Source organism: Girardinichthys multiradiatus, chromosome 18 (assembly GCF_021462225.1).
Source record: "Girardinichthys multiradiatus isolate DD_20200921_A chromosome 18, DD_fGirMul_XY1, whole genome shotgun sequence".
In the NCBI taxonomy this organism is placed as follows: Eukaryota; Metazoa; Chordata; class Actinopteri; order Cyprinodontiformes; family Goodeidae; genus Girardinichthys; species Girardinichthys multiradiatus.
The window spans coordinates 23678263-23699997 of record NC_061810.1 but is presented as its reverse complement, the minus strand read 5'-3'; the positions used below and the strand labels follow the sequence as shown (position 1 = coordinate 23699997).

At 38.7% G+C, this 21735-nt stretch overlaps 1 protein-coding gene across 6 annotated transcripts in view; it reads right to left on the bottom strand.

The window, feature by feature from the left end:
• The window catches only part of gria4a (glutamate receptor, ionotropic, AMPA 4a), a 214488-nt gene that overhangs the window by 42003 nt on the left and 150750 nt on the right, over positions 1-21735 (bottom strand). For all 6 annotated transcript variants that reach the window (XM_047390617.1, XM_047390618.1, XM_047390619.1 and 3 more), the window contains exon 13: positions 21123-21283. In XM_047390617.1, coding sequence (XP_047246573.1) covers positions 21123-21283 — 161 coding nt within the window. The remainder of the gene's footprint in view (positions 1-21122; positions 21284-21735) is intronic.

The window sequence follows — 21735 nt, the reverse complement described above, 5'->3', positions numbered from 1 at the left end:
CACATTCATTTGTTTCAATAGTTAAGGGAGAAAGCAAAACAGGTTTCATAAAGTAGTCACATATCTAACAAAGGTTAAGTGAACCATCCCTTGAACTCTGACATTTTCATCTCCCAAGAGCCTCTGCTTTTCTGTCACTTCAAATGGTCTGCTGAATTTTTTTTTGTTGGTGTCAAAAATCCACTTCTTCATAAAATAAACACAATCTTTCTCACAAAGTACCAATGATGATTTCCTAACATTCTAAACTTTTATTGTATCATTTTGTTAATATAAAGCCACCTAAAGCTGCACTGACTCTGGTGAAACAAAACGTGGAATCACGAGGTTAACTATTTTATATTATTTAATTGTGTTTTACATTCATTATGTCTAAAATTTATAATGTGAAAATGCATCTGAGATGTTCTCAAAATCCCTTAATGTGCGTCGTACTTATTAGAAGACAGTGTTTTCATTGAGAAGGTTAAATGTTTTCCTTTTTTTCCACATATGTGTTATCCTCTGCAATCACAGAGAAAGATCTCTGGCCAATCTCAGACCCCGTTAAGCTCATTGGCTGATAATATGGTGCAGCTTCCATGTTGCCCAGAACTCCACTCCTGACTGGCTGACTAACCACAGGGGGAAGCAGGGTTGGTTTTTCACGCTAGGGTTTGTTTCTGGGTTTAAATCCAGACCCTCAGGACTTAAAAAAAAGAAAGAAAAAGCTTTGCATCCAGGCAAGAAACAAATCCGACTGAGCCCAGGACCTGGACGGCCCGTTTTGTGATTATTGCTTGAAATTGTAAGCAATGCTATATTTGTTTATTTTTAGGAGAATGTTATGAGACACCATTGTTTTAACCTTTGAAGTACAGTCAGTTTGCCAAGTCCCATTTCTCATTTTGTGTCAGGTCGGATAACAACCCCGTCAAAAAGCCGGTGTGGTTAGGTAAGAGGGTTACGTTGGCAGATGGGTTCAATGTGAATGTATGAGCTATGCTTCTGAAAGATGTAAGGTTTAGAGAAATTGCTGCGGATTAAACCAGGAACCTAGCAAGGTCCACTTAAAGTCTTGCTTGGCCATGTGAGGAGCTCTGTACAGTGGCTTGTAAAAGTATTCACACCCCTTGAGGTTTTCCACATATTGTCACATTACAACCACAAACATAAATATGTTTTATTGGAATTTTATGTGAAAGCCCAACAGAAAGTTGGGCTTTCACATATTGTGAAGTGAAATCATTCATTCATTCATTTATTCATTCATTCGTTTATTCAAACATTCATTCGTTAATTAATTAATTAATTAATTCATTCATTCATCTTATAAACTGCTTCTTCCATAGTGGGTGACCAGGGAGCTGGTGCCTATCTCCAGCAGTCTACAGGCGAGAGGCAGTGGACACCCTGGACAGGTCGCCAGTCCATCTCAGGGCAACACAGAGACACACAGGACAAACAACCATGCAAACACTCATTCACAACTAAGGGCAATGTAGAGAGACCAATTTTCCTAACAGTCATGTTTGTGGACTGTAGGACGAAGCCAGAGTACCCAGTGAGAACATGTGAACATGCATTTAAAACATTTCTTACAAATAAAAAACTGAAAATTGTGGTGCGCAAAAATATTCAGCCCCCTTTACTCTGAGTGCAACCAATTGAATTCAAAAGTTGCCTGATGATTGGTAATGACTAAATAGAGTCCACCTTTGTGTAATCTAATCTAAGTACAAATACAGCTGCTCTGTGACGGCTTCAGAGGTTGGTTAACAGAATACTGGGGAGCAAACAGCATCATGAAGTCAAAGGAACACACCAGACAGGTCAGAGATAAAGTTGTGGAGAAGTTTAAAGCAGGCTTAGGCTATAAAAAGATTTCCCAAGCTTTGAAAATATCATGGAGCACTCTTTTCCATCATCTGGAAATGGAAAGAGTATGTTACAACTGTAAACCTACCAAGAGAAGGCCGTCCACCTAAACTTGCAAAATGCAAAACATTATGTGTGGTGGAGAACTAACACTGCATATCACTCTGAACACATCATCCCCACTGTCAAATATGGTGGTGGCAGCATCATGCTCTGGGGGCTGCTTCTCTTCAGCAGGGACAGGGAAGGTGGTCAGAGTTGATGGGAAGATGGATGGAGCCAAATACAGGGAAATCCTGGAAGAAAACCCGATGTAGTCTGAGAAAAGACTTGGGACGGGGGGGTCACCTTCCAGCACAACGACCGACCCTAAACATAAAGCCAGGTCTATAAAGGAATGGTTTAAATCAAAACATTTTAATGTTTTTATTAATGACCCAGTCAAAGTCCAGACCTAAACCCAATCGTGAATCTGTGGCAATATCTGAAAACTGCTGTTTACAAACACTCTCTATCTAATCTGACTGAGCTTGAGCTGTTTTGCAAAGAAGAATGGGCAAAATTTCAGTCACAGGATGTGCAAAGCTGGTAGAGACATACCCTAAAAGACTTGCAGCTGTAATTGCAGCAAAAGGTGGTTCCACAAAGTACTGACTCAGGGGGGCTGAATATTTTGCATAATGCCCTTTTCAGTTTTTTATTTGTAAGAAAAAAAAATAAATCGTGTATACTTTTCTTTCTACTTCACATACCACTTTGTGTTGGTCTTTCATATAAGATTCCAATAAAATATATTTGTTTGGGGTTGTAATGTGACAATATGTGGAAACGTTCAAGGGGTATGAATACTTTTACAAGCCACTGTATACCTCCATTAGGGAGGATTTGCGAAGGTTTTCGTTAAATTTTTCCTTAGATCAAAACCGAAAGAATATTGGTCCGGGGAACACTGAGCAAAAAAGGCTTCTGAAGACCTAAGGGCTTCTAAGTGGTTCATACTTAACAAGTAATTCAGAAATGCATTTTGGCACAAGACTATTTAGTGCTTTATAGACCAATCACTGGATTTAAAAATATATTCTTTTACAAATAGGGAACCAGTGCAGTGATTCAAGAACTGGTCATAAGGTGCAAAAAGGAGCATTTCAGCAGGTCCTTCCTCCCAACAGCTGTTGGGACTTTATAACGATTACTGCTCCCATAAAACTGAATGTGTTTACATTCCTGTTGTTATTTGCACATTTCTTGCAAATTATCTATTGTTGTTTTTTAAGCACAAAAATACCAGCACTTTGTAATTTTTTTTAAAATGATCTTACTCAGTTGCACTATTCTATTCTATTCTATTCTATTCTAAACTTATTCTAAATTTTTTATTTTGAGTCTTAAGTCATTTGACTATTTATGCAATTTAATAAGAGTAATAATATTTTTGAGATTTCTAAATCATTTCAAAAGGTATTTTTGTTTGCCAGAGCAACCAGCAAGAGGAAGTAACCTTCGAAATTGCTTAAAAGTCAGAGCTCATCCACAATAAAAAACGTATTTCTATACAGGATAAAACTATTTTCATGTTAACCAGCTGCAACAGTACGATATTATGTGAGTAACATCAAATTACCACCAAAACAAATCAAATTATTTTTACAAGGAATTTATTTACATAAGTAAATTATTCAGTCTGAATAAGTTACCTTATCATGTAACATTCACAGTAATTCTATTGCAGACTATTGCTGCCATTAAAGGTCAAACACAAGGTTAGGAAATTGCAATGCTAACCATCTGATTTAAACATTTAAAAAGGAAATGAAAATGAAAAATATCAAGTCTTTTCAAGTCAACGGTTTCAAGTCCAAGTGAAGTGTCAAAAACAATGTCTATTCAATTTTCTATTTGTGACTCATCTGACTCTCGATTCTTGAGTCCACACCTCTGCCCTTTATTCTGGCAATGTGTTCAAGACTATAGTAAGCTGAATAAGGAACATAGTTATGTGGTTGTTAAAATTTAGAACTTAGTCGAAAACAACACAAGGTTTCTTGTATGGTCTCATTTCACCCAGAATAAATTGGTATCTTGTTTTTCATTTGGTTTTTGCTAATGCACTGTTCAGCTACTCTCAGTACGTGATTTCATTTGGTGCAGATACAGATAATCTAATAGATTATTATGAGCTCCAGATGAAGGCAAGTGTTTTGAGCTTCAAACGCTGCATGTTTGAGACGCTGGCTAACCTGTAGCCACTAAAGATGCTAAAATTGGCATCTGCTTAGGAACTTGGTAGTGCTACAACTTCCAGAGTTTCATTGAGAGACGGCCAAACGTTAATATTTCGTTAATATTTCAGTCATCACAGCAAAGGGAGGCTAGTTTAAGGAATCTAAAATATAAAACATATTTAAAGTTCTTTTAGAAATTTTTGTGTGATAAATAATTGCATATGTGTTCATTCACAGTTTTGATGCCTTTAGTGAGAATCTACGTACAATGTAAATAGTCATAAACATTAAGAAAACTATTAAATGAGAAAGGCATTCTACAACTTTTGACCGGTAGTGTGTGTAAACAACAAAAAGGATTATATCTGCTCCAAACACATTGTTATAATCTTACGTTGTTTACATGGACCAATGTTTTTCTCACACCAACCACTCATGCAAAACATGGTGTACTGATGAAAAAGATTGAAACAGGCTTAAACACCTCACAACAAATGAAGCTCAATTGAAGAGCAGGAAGCCCACCGATTTAGCTGAAAAAGGTGATTAACAGATTAAAGATTAGTTGCTGCAGGGTGAATGTGAAAGAAAACTGCAGTGATCAGTCACAAGGAAAGGCTCACAAGATTTATAAAGAAGGTGAATCATAAATAAAATGAATCCATATGAGCAACTGGCTTCCAATCAGTGACCTTGAGTCCCATTATTTATTACTTAGCCATTACTTCAGTTAGTTAGTCATGCCATTGGCAGGAGTTTCTGCTCCTATTAAGTATTTAACACACCCATGGTTATTTCCTCCATAGGGTCACATGACACTGACAAATACTAACCCATATGAAACACACACACTTCACAAGTGCACATTTGCCCCTAAGCAACAGCTGGCACACCCCAAAATGCACACACAAGCCCACAAAAGTAGAAGGCTGTAATTTCAGATGTTTATTGACATGCCCAAGCCTCCTGAGAATGTTAGGTTGTGATCAGTTTTCCACTTCTCCTTCTTTTACACTGGATCTTTCACAATCAATGGGCTTTCTTTGTTCTTCAATCCATAAAAATATATCTGGAGCTATACTTTTTTACCTTTTTGTCTGTCATTTTGCTGTTAAATATTATGTTTGACCAGGCCAACCATTTCCATCCATCCATTCATTTTCTATACCCGTTTCTTCCATACAGGGTCACGGTTGGGCTGGTGCCCATCTCCAGTGGTCTACGGACAAGAGGTCGGGTACACCCTGGACAGGTCGCCAGTCCATCGCAGGGCAACACAGAGACACACAGGACTGACATGCACAAACCCCTTCACTCCTAAGGGCAATTTAGAGAGATTAGTTAACCGTCACCATTAAGTCAGGTTTTTGGACTGTTGGAGGAAGCCGTAGTACCCAGAGAGAATCCACACATGCATGGGGGAGAACATGCAAACTCCATGCAGAAAGACCCCCGGTTGTGAGTCGAACCCAGGACCTTCTTGCTGCTTGGCCACAGTGCTACCAACTGTGCCACTGTGCAGCCGCCCAACCATTATCATCAATCCATAAGCATGTGGGCCAAGAGATGACAGGTTGGTGGTGCAACTACCCTATGAAGGTCACACTGACAATGGAAGGTTAATGTGGGCGAATATGCTCATTTCCGATGACAGCAGTTACATGACGGAAATGTACATGAATTGAAAGGTGCAGGAAAAACAAGTTGCTATGTTTGCAAAGGACACAAAATGTTTGCACCCTTCTGCATGTAGGCATATCACCATAATATATAAGCATGGAAAATCTGTGAAGAAATGTGAATCTCAAAGAGCTAAAACATAAGTTATATATAAAAGACAAAAACAAAGAAAGATGAATAGATCAAAACTAAGAAAATGAATGTAGAGATGCATACGAGTGTGTGTTGCTGTGTCTTGAAGACTGCAGAGATGACTGCAGCACAGAGGGAGGGACCCACACTGAATACCAATGGACCCGTGATAGTAACTTACACACATACACACAATGACATACTGAATCATACACTCATATGGAGCATGTAGAATTAAATAATAACTGATCAGTTTATGCCAATAAAAGTCATGAATGGTTACAAATCAGCTCAGTAATTTGTGCTCAATAGCACAAAGAAAGCATAAATAGCCAAAATGCCAGAAAAAAAGCTTCTGAGCTCATTTGTGAGGGGTCTTATGAAAAGCCTGCATTGTTCTCTTTCTCTGGTTTGACATGATCAAAGAAACAACTTATCCAAGGAAACATGTAAAATAAAGCTGTGATGTGGAGGACAATTGTGTCCATCAAATAACCAACGATAAACAACAATCTAATGACACGGCTTGTATTGCTAAGAAAATAAAACATCAAAGGCCTGTAAGATGGTGAATTTAGCATAATGTATGTAGAAATGCCAAAATGAATTCTTTCATAACTGGACAAAAACCTAAAACACATAACTAATTTGTGCTGGGAATCAATCATTGTCTTAAAGTAAGATTTATTCACTTTTGTAAATTGTGAATGAATAACATCATGGATACACAGGTCCTTCGACAGCTTTGTCAGGTTCCAGGACAACCATCTGCCTGTCACAATGTGAGGCGGGTGGGCAATTCATCGTATGCGCACAACAACACAGTAGTTGCTCACACACTGCCCGACAGGGGGTGGGGTGATATTGAGACTCTTTAGCCAACAAGGCAAACACAAGTTGGTGATTCAGAGGAACATTCCCTATAAGGCCGGCGGACCGGAAAAAAAAAATTAAATGCCATATGACATATCAGCTTCATGAAAATGGACAGCCCAATGATGCCGTTCTATTGATCTGAGCTCCTCAGTTGAGATGTGCTTCCCAGGAGCGCAGTCCTGAACCACGCAACTCTCCGTTCTACTGCCAAACAAATCAATGCAAGAAAATGATAATCGGCTGACCACCCAGGCGGCTATGAAATAGTGAAGCAACAAAACAAACCAGTGGGCCCCCCTCCATTACTTCTCCATTTAGTTGTACAGGCATCGGAGGCTAATGTGGCTAATAATAACACAGGTTATGGTAGAAGCAGACTGATGCTGACAATTAGACCAGGAAAAAGAAAGAAACAATAGCAACCTACCCTGCTGCTGTATTTGATCACTGAAGAAATGTAAAGCAAAATCACAAGATAAGTAATTATAAGAAAAGAAAATATTTACATGACTGATTCAAACGGAAATACTTTCATAAAGAATATTACCACTTATGCCAAGTGTTATCTTGCCTACTGTTTACCAAACAGGGAAGTCACACATAAATTACATATTTCATATTTTATATATTTCATATTACATATTTTTAGCAACAGCTTTGTGTGGCAGGAAACTAACACCTAACATGCCCCTTGATACACCATCCCAGATATGAAACATGGTGGTGGTGACATTATACTGTGTGGATGCTTTTGTTCAGAGGGAACAGAGAAGCTGGTCAGAGTTGCTTGGAAGATGGATGGAGTTAAATACAGGAACAATATACAGCCAGAGCTGTAATGGAATGGTTAGATGAAGCATATTCATGTACTAGAATGTCCCAGTCAAAGCTTGGACTTTGACTAGGACTTTGATGTTGTAATTTTAACTTGACAAAATGTAAAAAGGTTTAACAGATATGAATACTTTTGCAAAGCACTGTAGAAGCACAACTGGAATAAGAGGTTAAGGAAAATAGACTCGGGAACAATGAACATGAATAAATTCCTTTACCAATTCTTATTTTTCAGGAGAAATGAGGAATCTATACATATACTCTTCCCTCTCCAGTCTTTGTCTGCATGAATAGTTTGAAAGCTGAGTGGAAAGGCGTGGACTCCTGCAGTATATTTCTGCTGCCATGTCATAGGGAATCTCATTAAACTGCATTCTTGATATTCCCCCTGTGTATATTTGTCAGCGGACCATTTTCATTCATTTCACTTGCCAGGGATCTCTCAGAGAGATCTTGAGGGAAAAATAGGTTTAAACTTCTTCCTCACTCTCGATTCAACTCCTACCATGCCTCGGCCGCATCTTTTCTTTATCTCCTAAGGGTTCTGGGTTTTCGTAAATGGTAAAATTACATTATCTATTTTTGATGTTGAACATTTCCTGCTATACTCTCACAAAACATTATTATATCTTAAGAATGTTGTGCACTACAACGGGAAGTTTGTGTGTTTAAATTCTTAAAATAAAAACACAATTTTATTTTATGATTGTGTTCTCTATTCGTATTGCTTTTGTGAGGTAAAAATATCTACGTATACAATCATAACAAATGTGTGCATTCTCAAAGCAGCAATGAATAAATATTAGAGCTAAACAGAATCTAATATCTAAACTGTGATAATGTTTGTGTGGCTAAAGCCTATTTCTGATTTAAGGTTTGACATTGTGAGTGTACTTGCTTGCAAAGGTGAACAAGGGACTGGGGTATTAGAGGAAATGAACTGAGGAGACAGAAAGATGATATGACATTATGATATGCATGACATGGCTCCGTTTCAAAGGCTATAATCTCTAGAGCATTGTGCCTCTGAGGTTCATCCATCATTAATGTCTGTTTCCTGTCTTGGTATGTATGCTTGCCTGATCTGCTCCCATCCTGAATACTGCAAGTGTTATTGGATCAGTGATGTGGAATGCACAGTGTTCTGCTGTATAAAGACGGGTACATCACTTTTACCATAAAATCATTGTCTTGTTTTATTGATTTTTTTCAAGTACCAACACCATGAAGAGGTCAGATAATTTTTTGCCCAATTAATCAGAAAGTAGCACAATCAGTTGATTTGACTTTCAACTTTCACTTCAATAGAGTAAAACTGTGAATAGGGTAGCATGGGATGAAGTAATGCTATTCTTAGGTCAATGATGAGGTATTTGAGTTGCAGTGTGACCTGTATAGCAGTGGTGCACATGCACAGTAGATATGGTGTGTGAAAGCTGTGACAGTCTTGCAGTGGAACCTATGGCAGCCTAGCTCATTTGGTGATCAAACTGTTTATGCCACATTGTGAAGTGTATGTTACTACAATGCGATAGCGTTATTTTCCCACGGTACCCTGTCTTCCTATGCCATTAAAAGAAAAGTTGGATATGCAGTAGTGTGAGAGGCGATTTAAGACACTTGACAGTTGCCTACTAAAACTTTACTTGTTTGAGGGCACTGGAGCATTCTGAGGGAGATGAGCAAAACAGCCACATAAAAGCATAAGTCTTTGTTGTTCAAACTGTGTGAACCGATTCATGAGCTCACTGTTCTCGCATTGTGTTCAAAGAAAACACATTTTTCTGTCATTCATGTTAGTTTAGGTGAATCACAGAGAATATGCTCTTTTTACAGTATGATTATGGTCTTGAAGAAAATTTGGATCTTTAATTCATTGGTAAACTGTAAAGCATCTGTATAGCATCTGTATACCATCTGAAGTGTTCTCTTAAAGTCCAGATCCACACCAAACAGCAAGTCAATCCCGGTCTGCAGTGGACACTTTATTTTTAGTACATGCTGATATGACACACGAACGAAAATCCATGTGGGAGAAACCCGAGGAGAGAACAGCGTATTGCTATAACATTAACCATTTGTAATTATGGCATTAAAAATAAAGTCTTTGCTTATCAAGCAAAAGAACAACTCTGTATGGTTTTATTTACAGAGAAGTAATTGTAACACCAAACAAAGTACTGTTATGAGCCATATTTTCAATGAGCCATATCAGAACAGAAACGAATCACGATAACACTAGCCTAAAACTTCAGCAGACCTCTCCCTGTGCAAAGACACCCAGCAGAGCAAAATCTGAATTTACTGCAGATTGTTTGTAGCCCACAAGATACAGAATAGGACTAGGGGACACAAATGTATTTTCAGCTTTTTATGCAAACTTGATTAGGAGACATTGTGTTTATGTTACTGTGGATATTCTGATTCAGCAATTGATTACTGAGTCGGATAGTCCTTTAGAACTAAATAATAAAACTCCATATGTTTAAAGTGAAGAGTTGTTACAACATTATAGCAGCTTTCTAAAGCTCAGTTAACCCTGTGTTGAAGCACTGAGGACTGTCCAGAAACATTGGGGGATAAAATATCTGTCTGAAAACAAAGGCCGTCTGGTCATAGTTATTAATAGCTGAATTAATTAAAGGACAATCAGAATACTTTTTGTAATAATATGATAATGTTATAATGATGAAATATTATATGAATTTTAAATTCATAGCTCAAGAGTTTTCATTTTACAAAAATTGAATCATTTTCTTCACCCTGAAATGAATTTCTTCTATTTTTTCTAACAAAAATACTTAGATTTAACTAAAATGTAGACGTTTAAGAGTTTTACAAAAAACATAGTATAATCCTAAAAATTATTAGTTATTTTTTTATCCATTAATATTATACATTAATCATACAGTTCATTAAATACTTTTTAAAACTTGAGACTTATTAAAATGAAAAATGGGAACAACATGAACATGACTGAATCATACAAGGTAAACAAATAGTTATATTATTGGTTGGAATTGCGATGGTGATTGTGGTTAACCCACTTTCTTTTGTTTATATCAAACTTTTTCAGTTTGATAAAGAGCTTAATAAGCTAATGAAGGAGGCTGGCTTTGTTCTGTACCCTCAACAGATGACTGTACAAAGAAGAATGCTTCTTAAAATAAAATACAATAACAGACAACCCTAAGCATCCTCTTGAAGAGAACATAATTCAACAAGTGTTTTCAGTCACAGGATTCTTCAGATCTGGTGCAACACTAACTGCTACAGGAGATCCTTCCTGGTCACAGCAATCAACATCTATATTGACTCCAGGAAGAAACTTAGTTTATATTATACCAGTATTTTGGGATTAGTTAAGTCTTTGCGATGAATATAATTTATTTGAATTACCCTGGTTTCTCTCTTTTCCACCAGTAGCATCTTGGTCACTAAAATCTATTTCAGATGTCAGAATAAAGGACAGTGCAACTTAATCCAGCTAGCTAAAGGTATTATTCGCACAAGGAGTGAATGCATGTTATAAATATAAATATAACAGATGCCTAAATATTGCATCTAAGCAGTCCTTTAGTGACTGGAACATAGCAAACACTGATAGGATTTCATATGAGAATCAGAATTCATAATTATTGCCAAGTACATTTTCACATACAAGGAATTTGACCTGGTGTAGCCAGTGCATTTTAACAGAAAGAAAAGTAGAATAAAACAAGACCAAATAACAATAAAATATAAAGCCTATATAAAATGTAAAAAGTGACTCACAGTATGTACATAGGATGCAGTGGGGTTCACCTAGAAATGTCTGTGCGAGAAGCAGTGAGAATATCACTACCAAAACAACAGTAAACAACAACAACTGCTATTGTCAAAGCACCGTTGCATACAGCACAGCCGCATAAGTGTGATGCATACATCTGAAAAGCTGTATTATATCGTGGGCTGGATGATGGGAATTTTTATGTCAGGGGCAACTCTCTGCCTTTTTCTTGCGCTATTATGATGTTCCATATGTGTTGCACTTTATGTTTAGTCAGTATACTGTTGGATGTAAAAAAAGGCACTTTATTTAATGAGGCATAAAATATAAATCAAGTACAAGTTGGAGTTTCTTGTAAAAGCGGAGTGCTCATTAAGATTCAGTGTCAGAAACCACAGCTTCTTAGGTTCATAAAGAAACATATGTCATAAAGTGTAATTTTCTTTGTAAGTTGTCAGTCAGTCATTATCTACTGCTTATTCCATAGTGGGTTGCAGGGGAGCTGGTGCCTATCTCCAGCAGTCTATGGGTGAGAGGCAGGGTACACCCTGGACAGATCGCCAGTCCATCGCAGGGCAACACACAAACAACCATGCACACACTCATTCATTCATACACCTAAGGTCAATTTAGAGTGACCAATTAACCTAACAGGCATGTCTGTGGGAGGAAGCCGGAGTACCCGGTGAGAACCCATGCATGCACGGGGAGAACATGCAAACTCCATGCAGAAAGACCCCAGGCTGGGATTTGAACCCAGGACCTTCTTGCTGCAAGGCAACAGTGCTACCAACTGCACCACCGTGCAGCCCTCTTTGTAAGTTGTAAAACTTAATAAAAGGAATTTGCTCATTGCTGTCCTGGACATTTGACCCTATCTAGGAATCAGATCTGAGACTTTTAGCATAAACTAGAGAGCCCCTGTTTTAAAACCCATTCTGCACACTAAAAGCAGTCATACTTGCATTAAAACACTGCTTCTAAGCTGAATGAACCTCCATATTGTGCAGTTATTTTTATCAGATAGTTATATGTGTCTTCATGACACATTTATTTTCTCCCCACCAAACACCCCGGTAGGCCAGAAAAGGGGTAATCAACGCTCTCGGGAAACTCTTCTGTTGCTTACTGAAGCAGCAGCAACTCTGACCAAAAAAACTAAAAGTAAGTCAAAACTAAAAGTGAAAGCTATCAAAGACCTCTAATCTTTCCCATTTGGATAAAACCAACCAATTTTCATTCCGATTATACCTCTTTCCCTTGGAGTCTTTTTCTACCACTGTTATCAGTGCAAAGTGAAGAGTTGCATGCTCCTGTTGCATCCATGTGTTTGTGTATGCTTGGCTGGACCATCACAGGCACAAGAAGGAGAGTTTGAGCTCTGGTAAGACCATCAAAACACAGCTTTAGCCTCTCATAGCAAATTGCTGTCACACTCGAATCAATGAAAGAGGAGCTAAGTCTCCTTCTGTTCGCTCAAAAAGGCTTCAGTGGCTTGAAAAGGACACCAAGTGTTCTGACTTTTGTCACTATGACTTTTAAACTGTGGCTTGAGTATTGGTGCCTTTTTGTTTATACCCCTGATAGACTAGACTTGAAAAACACACATTTATGTGAATAAGATGGACTCTACTGTTGGATTGCACTGAAGAAGTCTTCATACCCCTTGAACATTTCAAGATTTTTTACAAATAAAAATCTGAAGAAAATAGCATGCAATTATATTAAATACCTTTTACTTTGACGCCCTTAAATAGAATACTGTGCAATCTATTGAAATTTATTCTCAGTATATATACAACTTTTCTGTGAAGGCCTAAGAGGTTTTGTAACAGAATTACGAAGACCAACGAACACACCAGACAGGTCAGCGTTAAAGCTGTGGAGAGGTTTAAAGGAGAGTTAAGAGTACAAAACAATTTCCCAAGATTTGAATATCTTGCACAGCACTGTTCAATCCATCATCCTAAAATGGAAAGTTGTGGCACAAAAGCAAATCTACCAATACATGGCTATCCATCTAAGCCAGGCACGGAGAGCATTAATCAGAGAATCAGACAGCAGGCCTATAACTCTGGACGAGTTGTGATGATCCACAGCTCAGAAAGCAGAGTCTCCTAAAAAGACAACTGTCAGGGGATTGTCCCTCAAATATGGCATTTATTAAACGATAGATGTTTGCTTCCAGTCATAAAAAAAGCTGGTCTTGTCAGAGGAAAGGAAGAGTATGGCACAACTAGGAGACTACCAAGACATGGTCACCGACCTACACTGGCATTAAGGAGAGAATTTTAAGTTTTAAGTAGGTTTAGGTTTTAAAGCTTTGAACATCTCACACAGCCCAATCCATCTTCTATGGAAACCTATCCTACTTTAAACCTATCAAGACATGACTGTCCACCTAAATTGATAAGCCAGGCAAGGAGACTATTAATCAGAGCCGATGGTAACTCTGAAGGAGAAGCAGAAATCCACAGCTCAGGTGGAAGAATATGTTGACTTAACAAGAAGTGGTGTACACCACAAATTTGGTCTTTAAGGAAGAGTAGCAAAAAGAAAGTCATTCTTAAAACAAGCCATAGGAAGTCCTGTTTATAAGCCATGTAGGAGACAGATCAATGTAGAAAAAGCTAATATGGGACCAAAAATAAATTTTTGGCAGACCCATCTGTGGCGAAACAGTATCATCGCACAAGACCCTGAACAAATCACCCCCACATATGGTAGTGGCAGGATCATGCTGTGGGGAAGCCTTTCTTCAGATGGGACACTTAGGTTGGTCAGAGTTAATGGGAAGCTTTTAACAGCTTAAAGCATATCCACTGTGTTAGAATGGCCCAGTCCAAATCCTAATAAAATAGACTGAAGTATGTAGTTGTAACATGAAAAATCTTAAGTAGTGTTTTTTCAAGGCACTGAAATGAGTCACACAAAGCACTGAATACAACCTCTATGAGTGAATATGCAGCCACCAATGGTGTATGCTGTTATGATGCTTTAATTTCCTTCACATTAGACTCCTCATATAGTATTTTGGTCATTCAAATCATTGATATACTATTTAAAATGTGTTCTTCTCAATAGTTCTAATAGGTATGCAGGAAAAGGGTTTCACAACCAAATTTTTAAAAAGTGCAGCGTGCTTCCATCAGTACATGCTTTCACTATACTGGGGGCAGAGCCATGTTGCTAAATGCAGCTTTGATATCATTGGAACCAATATGGTTTATCTCCTAGGGCTTGTTACAAATTAAACATCTACACTGACTTCACAAGATAAATCATATGAGCTGTCACTCTAAGAGAGACATCTTAGACTTCAATTTGCATTGAAACATCCTGCCTCATTTAAAAAGTCAAGGAGATAAAAAAAAGAAAGAAGGAGCAAAGGACAAACATGTGTGTGACAGATTTCTCATTGTTAAAATGTAATCTGGCATTTAAGACTGCAGTAATCCCAGGCTATGCAAGAGTTGGGCTGTACTGAAAATGACATAGCTTGGTGATTTATATGACGAACGCTTGCTTCATGTTAAGTATCAAATTATTGCCATGACAGCTGTAGCTTATGCAAAAGGCCGTGTGTGTCTGCTGGAAAGTTGTGAAACTGAGCAGTGGGTGTTTTCTTCTGTGTGTGATTTTGTCTGTGCATGCATCTTACATGTTTGTGTGCTTGTGAGTGTGTGTGCCTGCAGCAGACGTGGGTGTCTACCATATAGTGTGCTGAGGTTCGGATTGGCCTGTCAGTCTCAGTGAAGTAGGGAAAGGAGAGAGACGACAGGTGTCACGACTGTGAAGGAGATGGATGAGAGAGCAAAGGAGGGGGAAGAAGAAAGCAAACTTTGTGCAGCTGCTGGAAAAGTTTTGTACCTTACTCAATAAAGAAATGCTAATGAGGGTCCAGTGAGAATGACGGAGTATTTTTTGGTATAAACTAGCTTTCGAAACAAAAAGGGTTAGGGTTAGGGTTTAGGTAATTTTTTTTTAAAGATTCTATGCATATCTGGGAATATACTGCTAAAAATGAAGTACATGAATAATTGTTAACACTGAAAATAGCGTCACTGTGGTTGTTTGAGGATCAAAATGCAGGCAGTCGCAAGACAGGGAGCATTGGATCTTTAAAAAACAATGATTAACTTTTGACAAGGAGCCAAGAAGACCAATGAGTATGTACCTGTCAGGTATAAAGTTATGTCCTATAGTGTATTGGTACCCCTGCTGTTGCCAAAATAGCAGTGAAATGTAAAGGTTTGGACTCCACTAGACCCTTTAAGGTGTGCTGTGGTATCTGGGACCAAGATTTTAGTATCAGATCATTTCAGTGCTGGGGGTTGTGGGGTGCTGGGACCCCAGCCGTGGAGTGAAACATGGATGAACATGGACTCTGAACTGTACACAAAGGCCAGTATGAACCTCTGCACCTTTCAACATCACGCTAACCTATACCTAGGAGCTGGAATCTTTGACCCAAGGGCACGTTCCCCCCTTTGTTCTCTCCATCCGACGGTTTGCACCGCAGCTAATGGAGAGACCGTGCATTAGCCGAAGGCCATTATACCCGCGAGGATTAGGCTACTACCTTCCAAGAATTCTTGGATCCAAAGTAACTTTGAACCTTCAATTGAACACCCGCCAATCAAAGGCAACAACAAAGTTAAGTGATGATCTGCTGTTGGAGTACCCAGCATCCATTTATAAAAGGGTAGAAATAAGAAAAGCACGGCTTGACTTTTCTTTGAGACTCGCAGAAGATACAGAAGCTCCCAAGGGACGTTGTCTCGAAGTGAAGCGGTTTTCCCCTGCCTAAACGAGGACAACGGGACAGCAGCATCACATGCCTTCCTGCACATCCAGGAAGCGAGAGTTACCCCGTCACACCGCGGCCACTGAAGACAAATAACAAACGTGCCTTTGTCGTACAATTTGGCCAGGCTGGCTAAACAGCTGACCCTGCCACAGCTACTGAGACTAGCTGCAATGCTAGTCCCTTTGTTAATGCCCACACGTGAATGACCGGGACAACTTCGCTACCCAAAACCAGCGCCCTTCTGAACTCCTTCTCCAGAAATGGTTAGTGTAAGAGGTAGTGTTTGGGCAGAAAGAAGATTGGTTTAGGATGAAATAATATAAATGTACTGTATATTTTATGAAGTTTTGTTTCTGTTTGTTTTGAGAAAACTCAACTATCTAAGTGCTTGCAGACTACCTGCTCAGCTATTGTGAACAGACAGTTCATTATTGGTAATTACACTGCTCAAAAAAATAAAGGGAACACTTAAACAACACAATAAAACTCCAAGTAAATCAAACTTCTGTGAAATCAAACTGTCCACTTAGGAAGTAACACTGATTGACAATCAATTTCACCTGCTGTTGTGCAAATGAAATAGACAACAGGGGGAAATCTTTGGCGATTAGCAAGACACTCAATAAAGGAGTGGTTCTGCAGGTGGGGACCACAGACCACTTCTCAGTACCTATGCTTTCTGGCTGATGTTTTGGTCACTTTTGAATGTTGGTGGTGCTTTCACACTCGTGGTAGCATGAGATGGACTCTACAACCCACACAAGTGGCTCAGGTAGTGCAGCTCATCCAGGATGGTACATCAATGTGAGCTGTGGCAAGAAGGTTTGATGTGTCTGTCAGTGTAGTGAGACAGGCCAGTACACCAGGAGATGTGGAGGAGGCCGTAAGAGGGCAACAACCCAGCGGCAGGACCACTACCTCTGCCTTTGTGCAAGGAGGAACAGGAGGAGCACTGCCAGAGCCCTGCAAAATGACCTCCAGCAGGCCACAAATGTGCATGTCTCTGCACAAACGGTTAGAAACCGACTCCATGAGGATGGTATGAGGGCCTGACGTCCTCAAATGGGGGTTGTGCTCACAGCCCAACACCGTGCAGGACGCTTGGCATATACCAGAGAACACCAGGATTGGAAAATTCGCCACTGGCGCCCTTTGCTCTTCACAGATGAAAGCAGGTTCACACTGAGTACATGTGACAGATGTGACAGAGTCTGGAGACACCGTTGAGAGCGATCTGCTGCCTGCAACATCCTTCAGCATGACCGGTTTGGCAGTGGGTCAGTAATTTTGTGGGGTGGCATTTCTTTGGAGGGCCACACGGCCCTTCGTGTGCTCGCCAGAGGTAGCCTGACTGCCATTAGGTACTGAGATGAGATCCTCAGACCCCTTGTGAGACCATATGCTGGGGCGGTTGGCCCTGGGTTCCTCCTAATGCAGGACAATGCTAGACCTCATGTGGCTGGAGTGTGTCAGCAGTTCCTGCAAGATGAAGACATTGAAGCTATGGACTTGCCCGCCCGTTCCCCAGACCTGAATCCGATTGAGCACATCTGGGACATCATGTCTCACTCCATCCACCAACGTCACGTTGCACCACAGACTGTCCAGGAGTTGGTGGATGCTTTAGTCCAGGTCTGGGAGGAGATCCCTCAGGAGACCATCCGCCGTCTCATCAGGAGCATGCCCAGGCGTTGTAGGGAGGTCATACAGGCACGTGGAGGTCATACACAATACTGAGCCTCATTTTGACTTGTTTTAAGGACATTACATCAAAGTTGGATCCGCTTGTAGTGTGATTTTCCACTTTAATTTTGTGTGACTCCAAATCCAGGCCTCCATTGGTTAATAAATTTGATTTCCATTGATGATTTTTGTGTGATTTTCTTGTCAGCATTTTCAACTTTGTACAGAACAAAGTATACAATGAGAATATTTCATTCATTCAGATCTAGGATGTGTTATTTGAGTGTTCCCTTTATTTTTTTGAGCAGTGTATTTTGTTCTGTGTTGTGTTTTAAAGTTAAGACAGCTTTATTTGAAGCGTGGTTTTTAAACATAGATCGACCATAACGCTCCATAAATGCTTATGCATTTTGATCCTTGCATTAATGGTATTTTACAGTACACATGAGACTTAAGGAAGCTATAGGCTTACCTTTGTTAGCTGAAACTGCTAGCACCAGTCAAGGCAGGGGTAACACGTGACTCGCGAAAGATGTTGGTTCTTATTCAAAATAATATTTCCTTGAATATTATTGCACTAAATAAAGACAGCTAATTAAACACCATTAAGAATCATTTATCTAGAAAGGTTGCTGATTCTTATTCAAAATAATATTTCTTTAAATATTATTCTAATATTTCCTTGATAATATTTCCTAAATATTATTGCACTAAATGAAGACAGCTAATTAAACACCATTGAGAATTCGTTAGCCTGAAGGTTGGTTTTGTTCAGCAAATCATTCTTTTAAATATTATTTTATTAAAATAATGTTTTATCTGATGTTGCAGTGTCATTGGTGATACCAATTATTACCTAAGTTAGTTCCAAGACTAACTTAACCTAATTAATCCTTGGTGATCAAACATAAATAACAATGGTAATGTGTCATTACTCTACTGGTCATGGTTTTTAACCATATTTGATGCACTTGTTCATATTGTATGTAGAGTTCATGGGTCTTCCTTATTCTTTCATTTTGCTTGGTAGTTAAGTTGGATTGTTCTAGGATACCAAAATGTTTGTTGATTGAAATTTGTCTGACTTTAAATTGACAAATTTTTGTAAATAAATTATTGTATTTTAAGAAATTGTGTGAATTTATTCCATGTGTGTGCAGAGTTTGCTGTTTGCAGTAATGCCAGAGCTCGTTTCACCCTTTTCTCTGTTGTCCTAATACCACCGCCTTATTGGGCTGGTATTCATAGGACAACTTTTAGCAGACCGAATTATTATTTATTTAAATATCAAATAATATGATCATAATAATAATTACAACAAGGGTGAGGCATCCATGCTTCAGACTAGTTTGTACGACACATCCCATGGATGCTTAATTAGACTCAGATCTGGCAAATTTAGAGGAAGAAGTTGACACCTGAATCTTAAGTGCTTAAGTAGAAGGTAACTGGGCTTCTTATCCTGTTTCTTGAAGATGTTTTACCTCTCCTTCAAAAGGCTTTTTCAGTCGTTTGAACTTGAGTTGAAACTATCAGGCTTATAAATTGTAGTCAGAGCAAACCCACAAAAAGGGGAGCTAAGGTCACAAATGTTGCCTTTAAGGTAACATTAGTCACTGGCCCTACCATCCATTTGGTTCAATTAACCTGACAATCGAAATATACCATTTAACCATGGTTCACCCCCAGGATAAAAAATCCAGACACATATTTAGTGGAGTGGTATTTTCACAAAAGGAGTACCCAACACGGAAGAGCAAACTCATTGGGTCAAGACTTGGCAGTTAATTTACATGTAAAGGACAGGAGACAATGTTTAGAAAATAGCAGTAAGAACATTGTGGACAAGAAAATTTAGTTGTTCAGGAGAGGAAAGAAGCAATTCACTATAAGCATGAAAAAAGGAGGTGTTGGCCCATAATGTTTTATTTTTCTAACACATACAGTGCAGCTTTGACTTGTTTCCTCAGCCGTTCTCACAGATTTTCACACCTTGACAAATGTGACCAAAACAATTTACATTCTGGCATTGTTAGGTGACACAGTTGGATCATCAAGTGACAATAAACTAAATATTGACCAAATGAAAGTAGGGTCAGTGACTCAGTGACCTTAACATTCCTATGTGACCTTAATGGCCTCAATAGTGTAATTGTTCTGACTACAACTTATACAAAGATCCGTCTGCATTGCATGACTTCGGTCAGGCACATTCAGAGATCTATGTCCCACCTAGCTATGGCACTGGCGGTGAAGCGATGCATCTTTTCATCAAAAAGTATCTTTTAATAGCTTTTTTATCTTTAATAGGTAATAGTTTTGTTTGACATATAGTGGCCAATTGGTTACACACATTATTATTTTGCTGTAGTTTACTTTTACACCATAGGAGATAATTGAAAAAATATAAGGTTACAAAGGAAGACGCATTTTGTTTTGTTATGGTGTGAAGTGTTCCCTGTTGCTCCTTCTCTCCTTAAATCTGCTCCCTAAAGGTCTTGAAGAAGCTCGGCATAAATATTTCACTAAACTGCATTCTTAGGTTATCAATTATAAAATGCTATATTCTTATAAATATTCTAAAAGTACAGCTGGACTCTGCTTCTTCCTTGGAGTATTAAAAATTCATACACACCTAGCAAACTGCGAAAATCTTCTTCCACGCAGAACCCGTACGAACACAACTGCTGAAATGTATGCAGGTGTTCTCGCTTTTAGTTTTTTTTGTTTGCATGTGGGAGCAGGTTTCGCGTGTTTGTTTGTGTCTATAAAATCTTGGGTGTCTGTAGGACACATTTTGTTGGCGTATCGGATGAGCACAGTTGAAGCTTGGAAAGTGCAGAGAAAGGTGAAAAACACTGAGCAATCTGAACCAGCAGAGTGCTATTCAAACACTGGATATACATGTAAAACTATTTTATCGCTATCATTTAGTCCCAGTCTTTATTTAGTCCCAAAAATACATAGAAATTGTAACTTTTTAAGCCATTACATCCTGTTTAAATCTAACCGAAACAATGTTGTTGAAAGCCTGACTTGTTTAGCCCATGTATTTACGCCTTAAAATTTTGACCACATTTAGACAGAAGAAAAATAAGCTTTTTCTATGTCTTTTTATTAAAATGTTGCTCAGGTAGTAGCTCTATAAACATTCTAAATGGTACAAATCCAGGGTAAGACTCAAAATTGTAACTTTTGTTTTGTCAGTTCGATGCAGATGTGCACACAAATGCACTGTTTCTGTCTCAAGCACACCAACCTTGGTGAGATGTCACAGCCCTGTTGCATGAAGGCTCCCAAAGAAAACCATAGAGAGTTGAAGATCCCAAACTCATTGGGAGGCTGGTCAGTGGGGCCCGGCTCTGTGGCACCCTCCTCTGGTTCCTCTGCATGCCACTCATATGGACTGAAGCGACTTACCTGGAAAGGCAAAAAAAGGGTCAGGTAATTTCTAGGATCATTAGGAAAGATAAAGCAAAGGTTACAGATTCAACAGAATGATAAATACACTTGACATTTTTCTTGTCCACACATATTTTTTCACGTTAACTAGCTGATTCACTTGTCTACAGGTTAAATGATACAAATCAATATTAATATATTATGCTGCATGTGCTAACACAGTTTTAAAAAAAAGTATGATTAGCCAAACGTATCGAGGTGTTAATGGCCTTTTTCAAAGAGAATGAAGTATCTGAAGAGAAAAAGGTTCTGTTTGCCAATATCCTGTTCAATAACATAACAATAAAAAAGTTTTCTTGAACGTGCAGAAACCCTGGTGTCAACATCAGAAAACTGCTAAACTAATCCTCTATCTGCATTTGTTCAATGACAGATATAGATGATAGTTTTCACTAAATGAACCAGTTAAT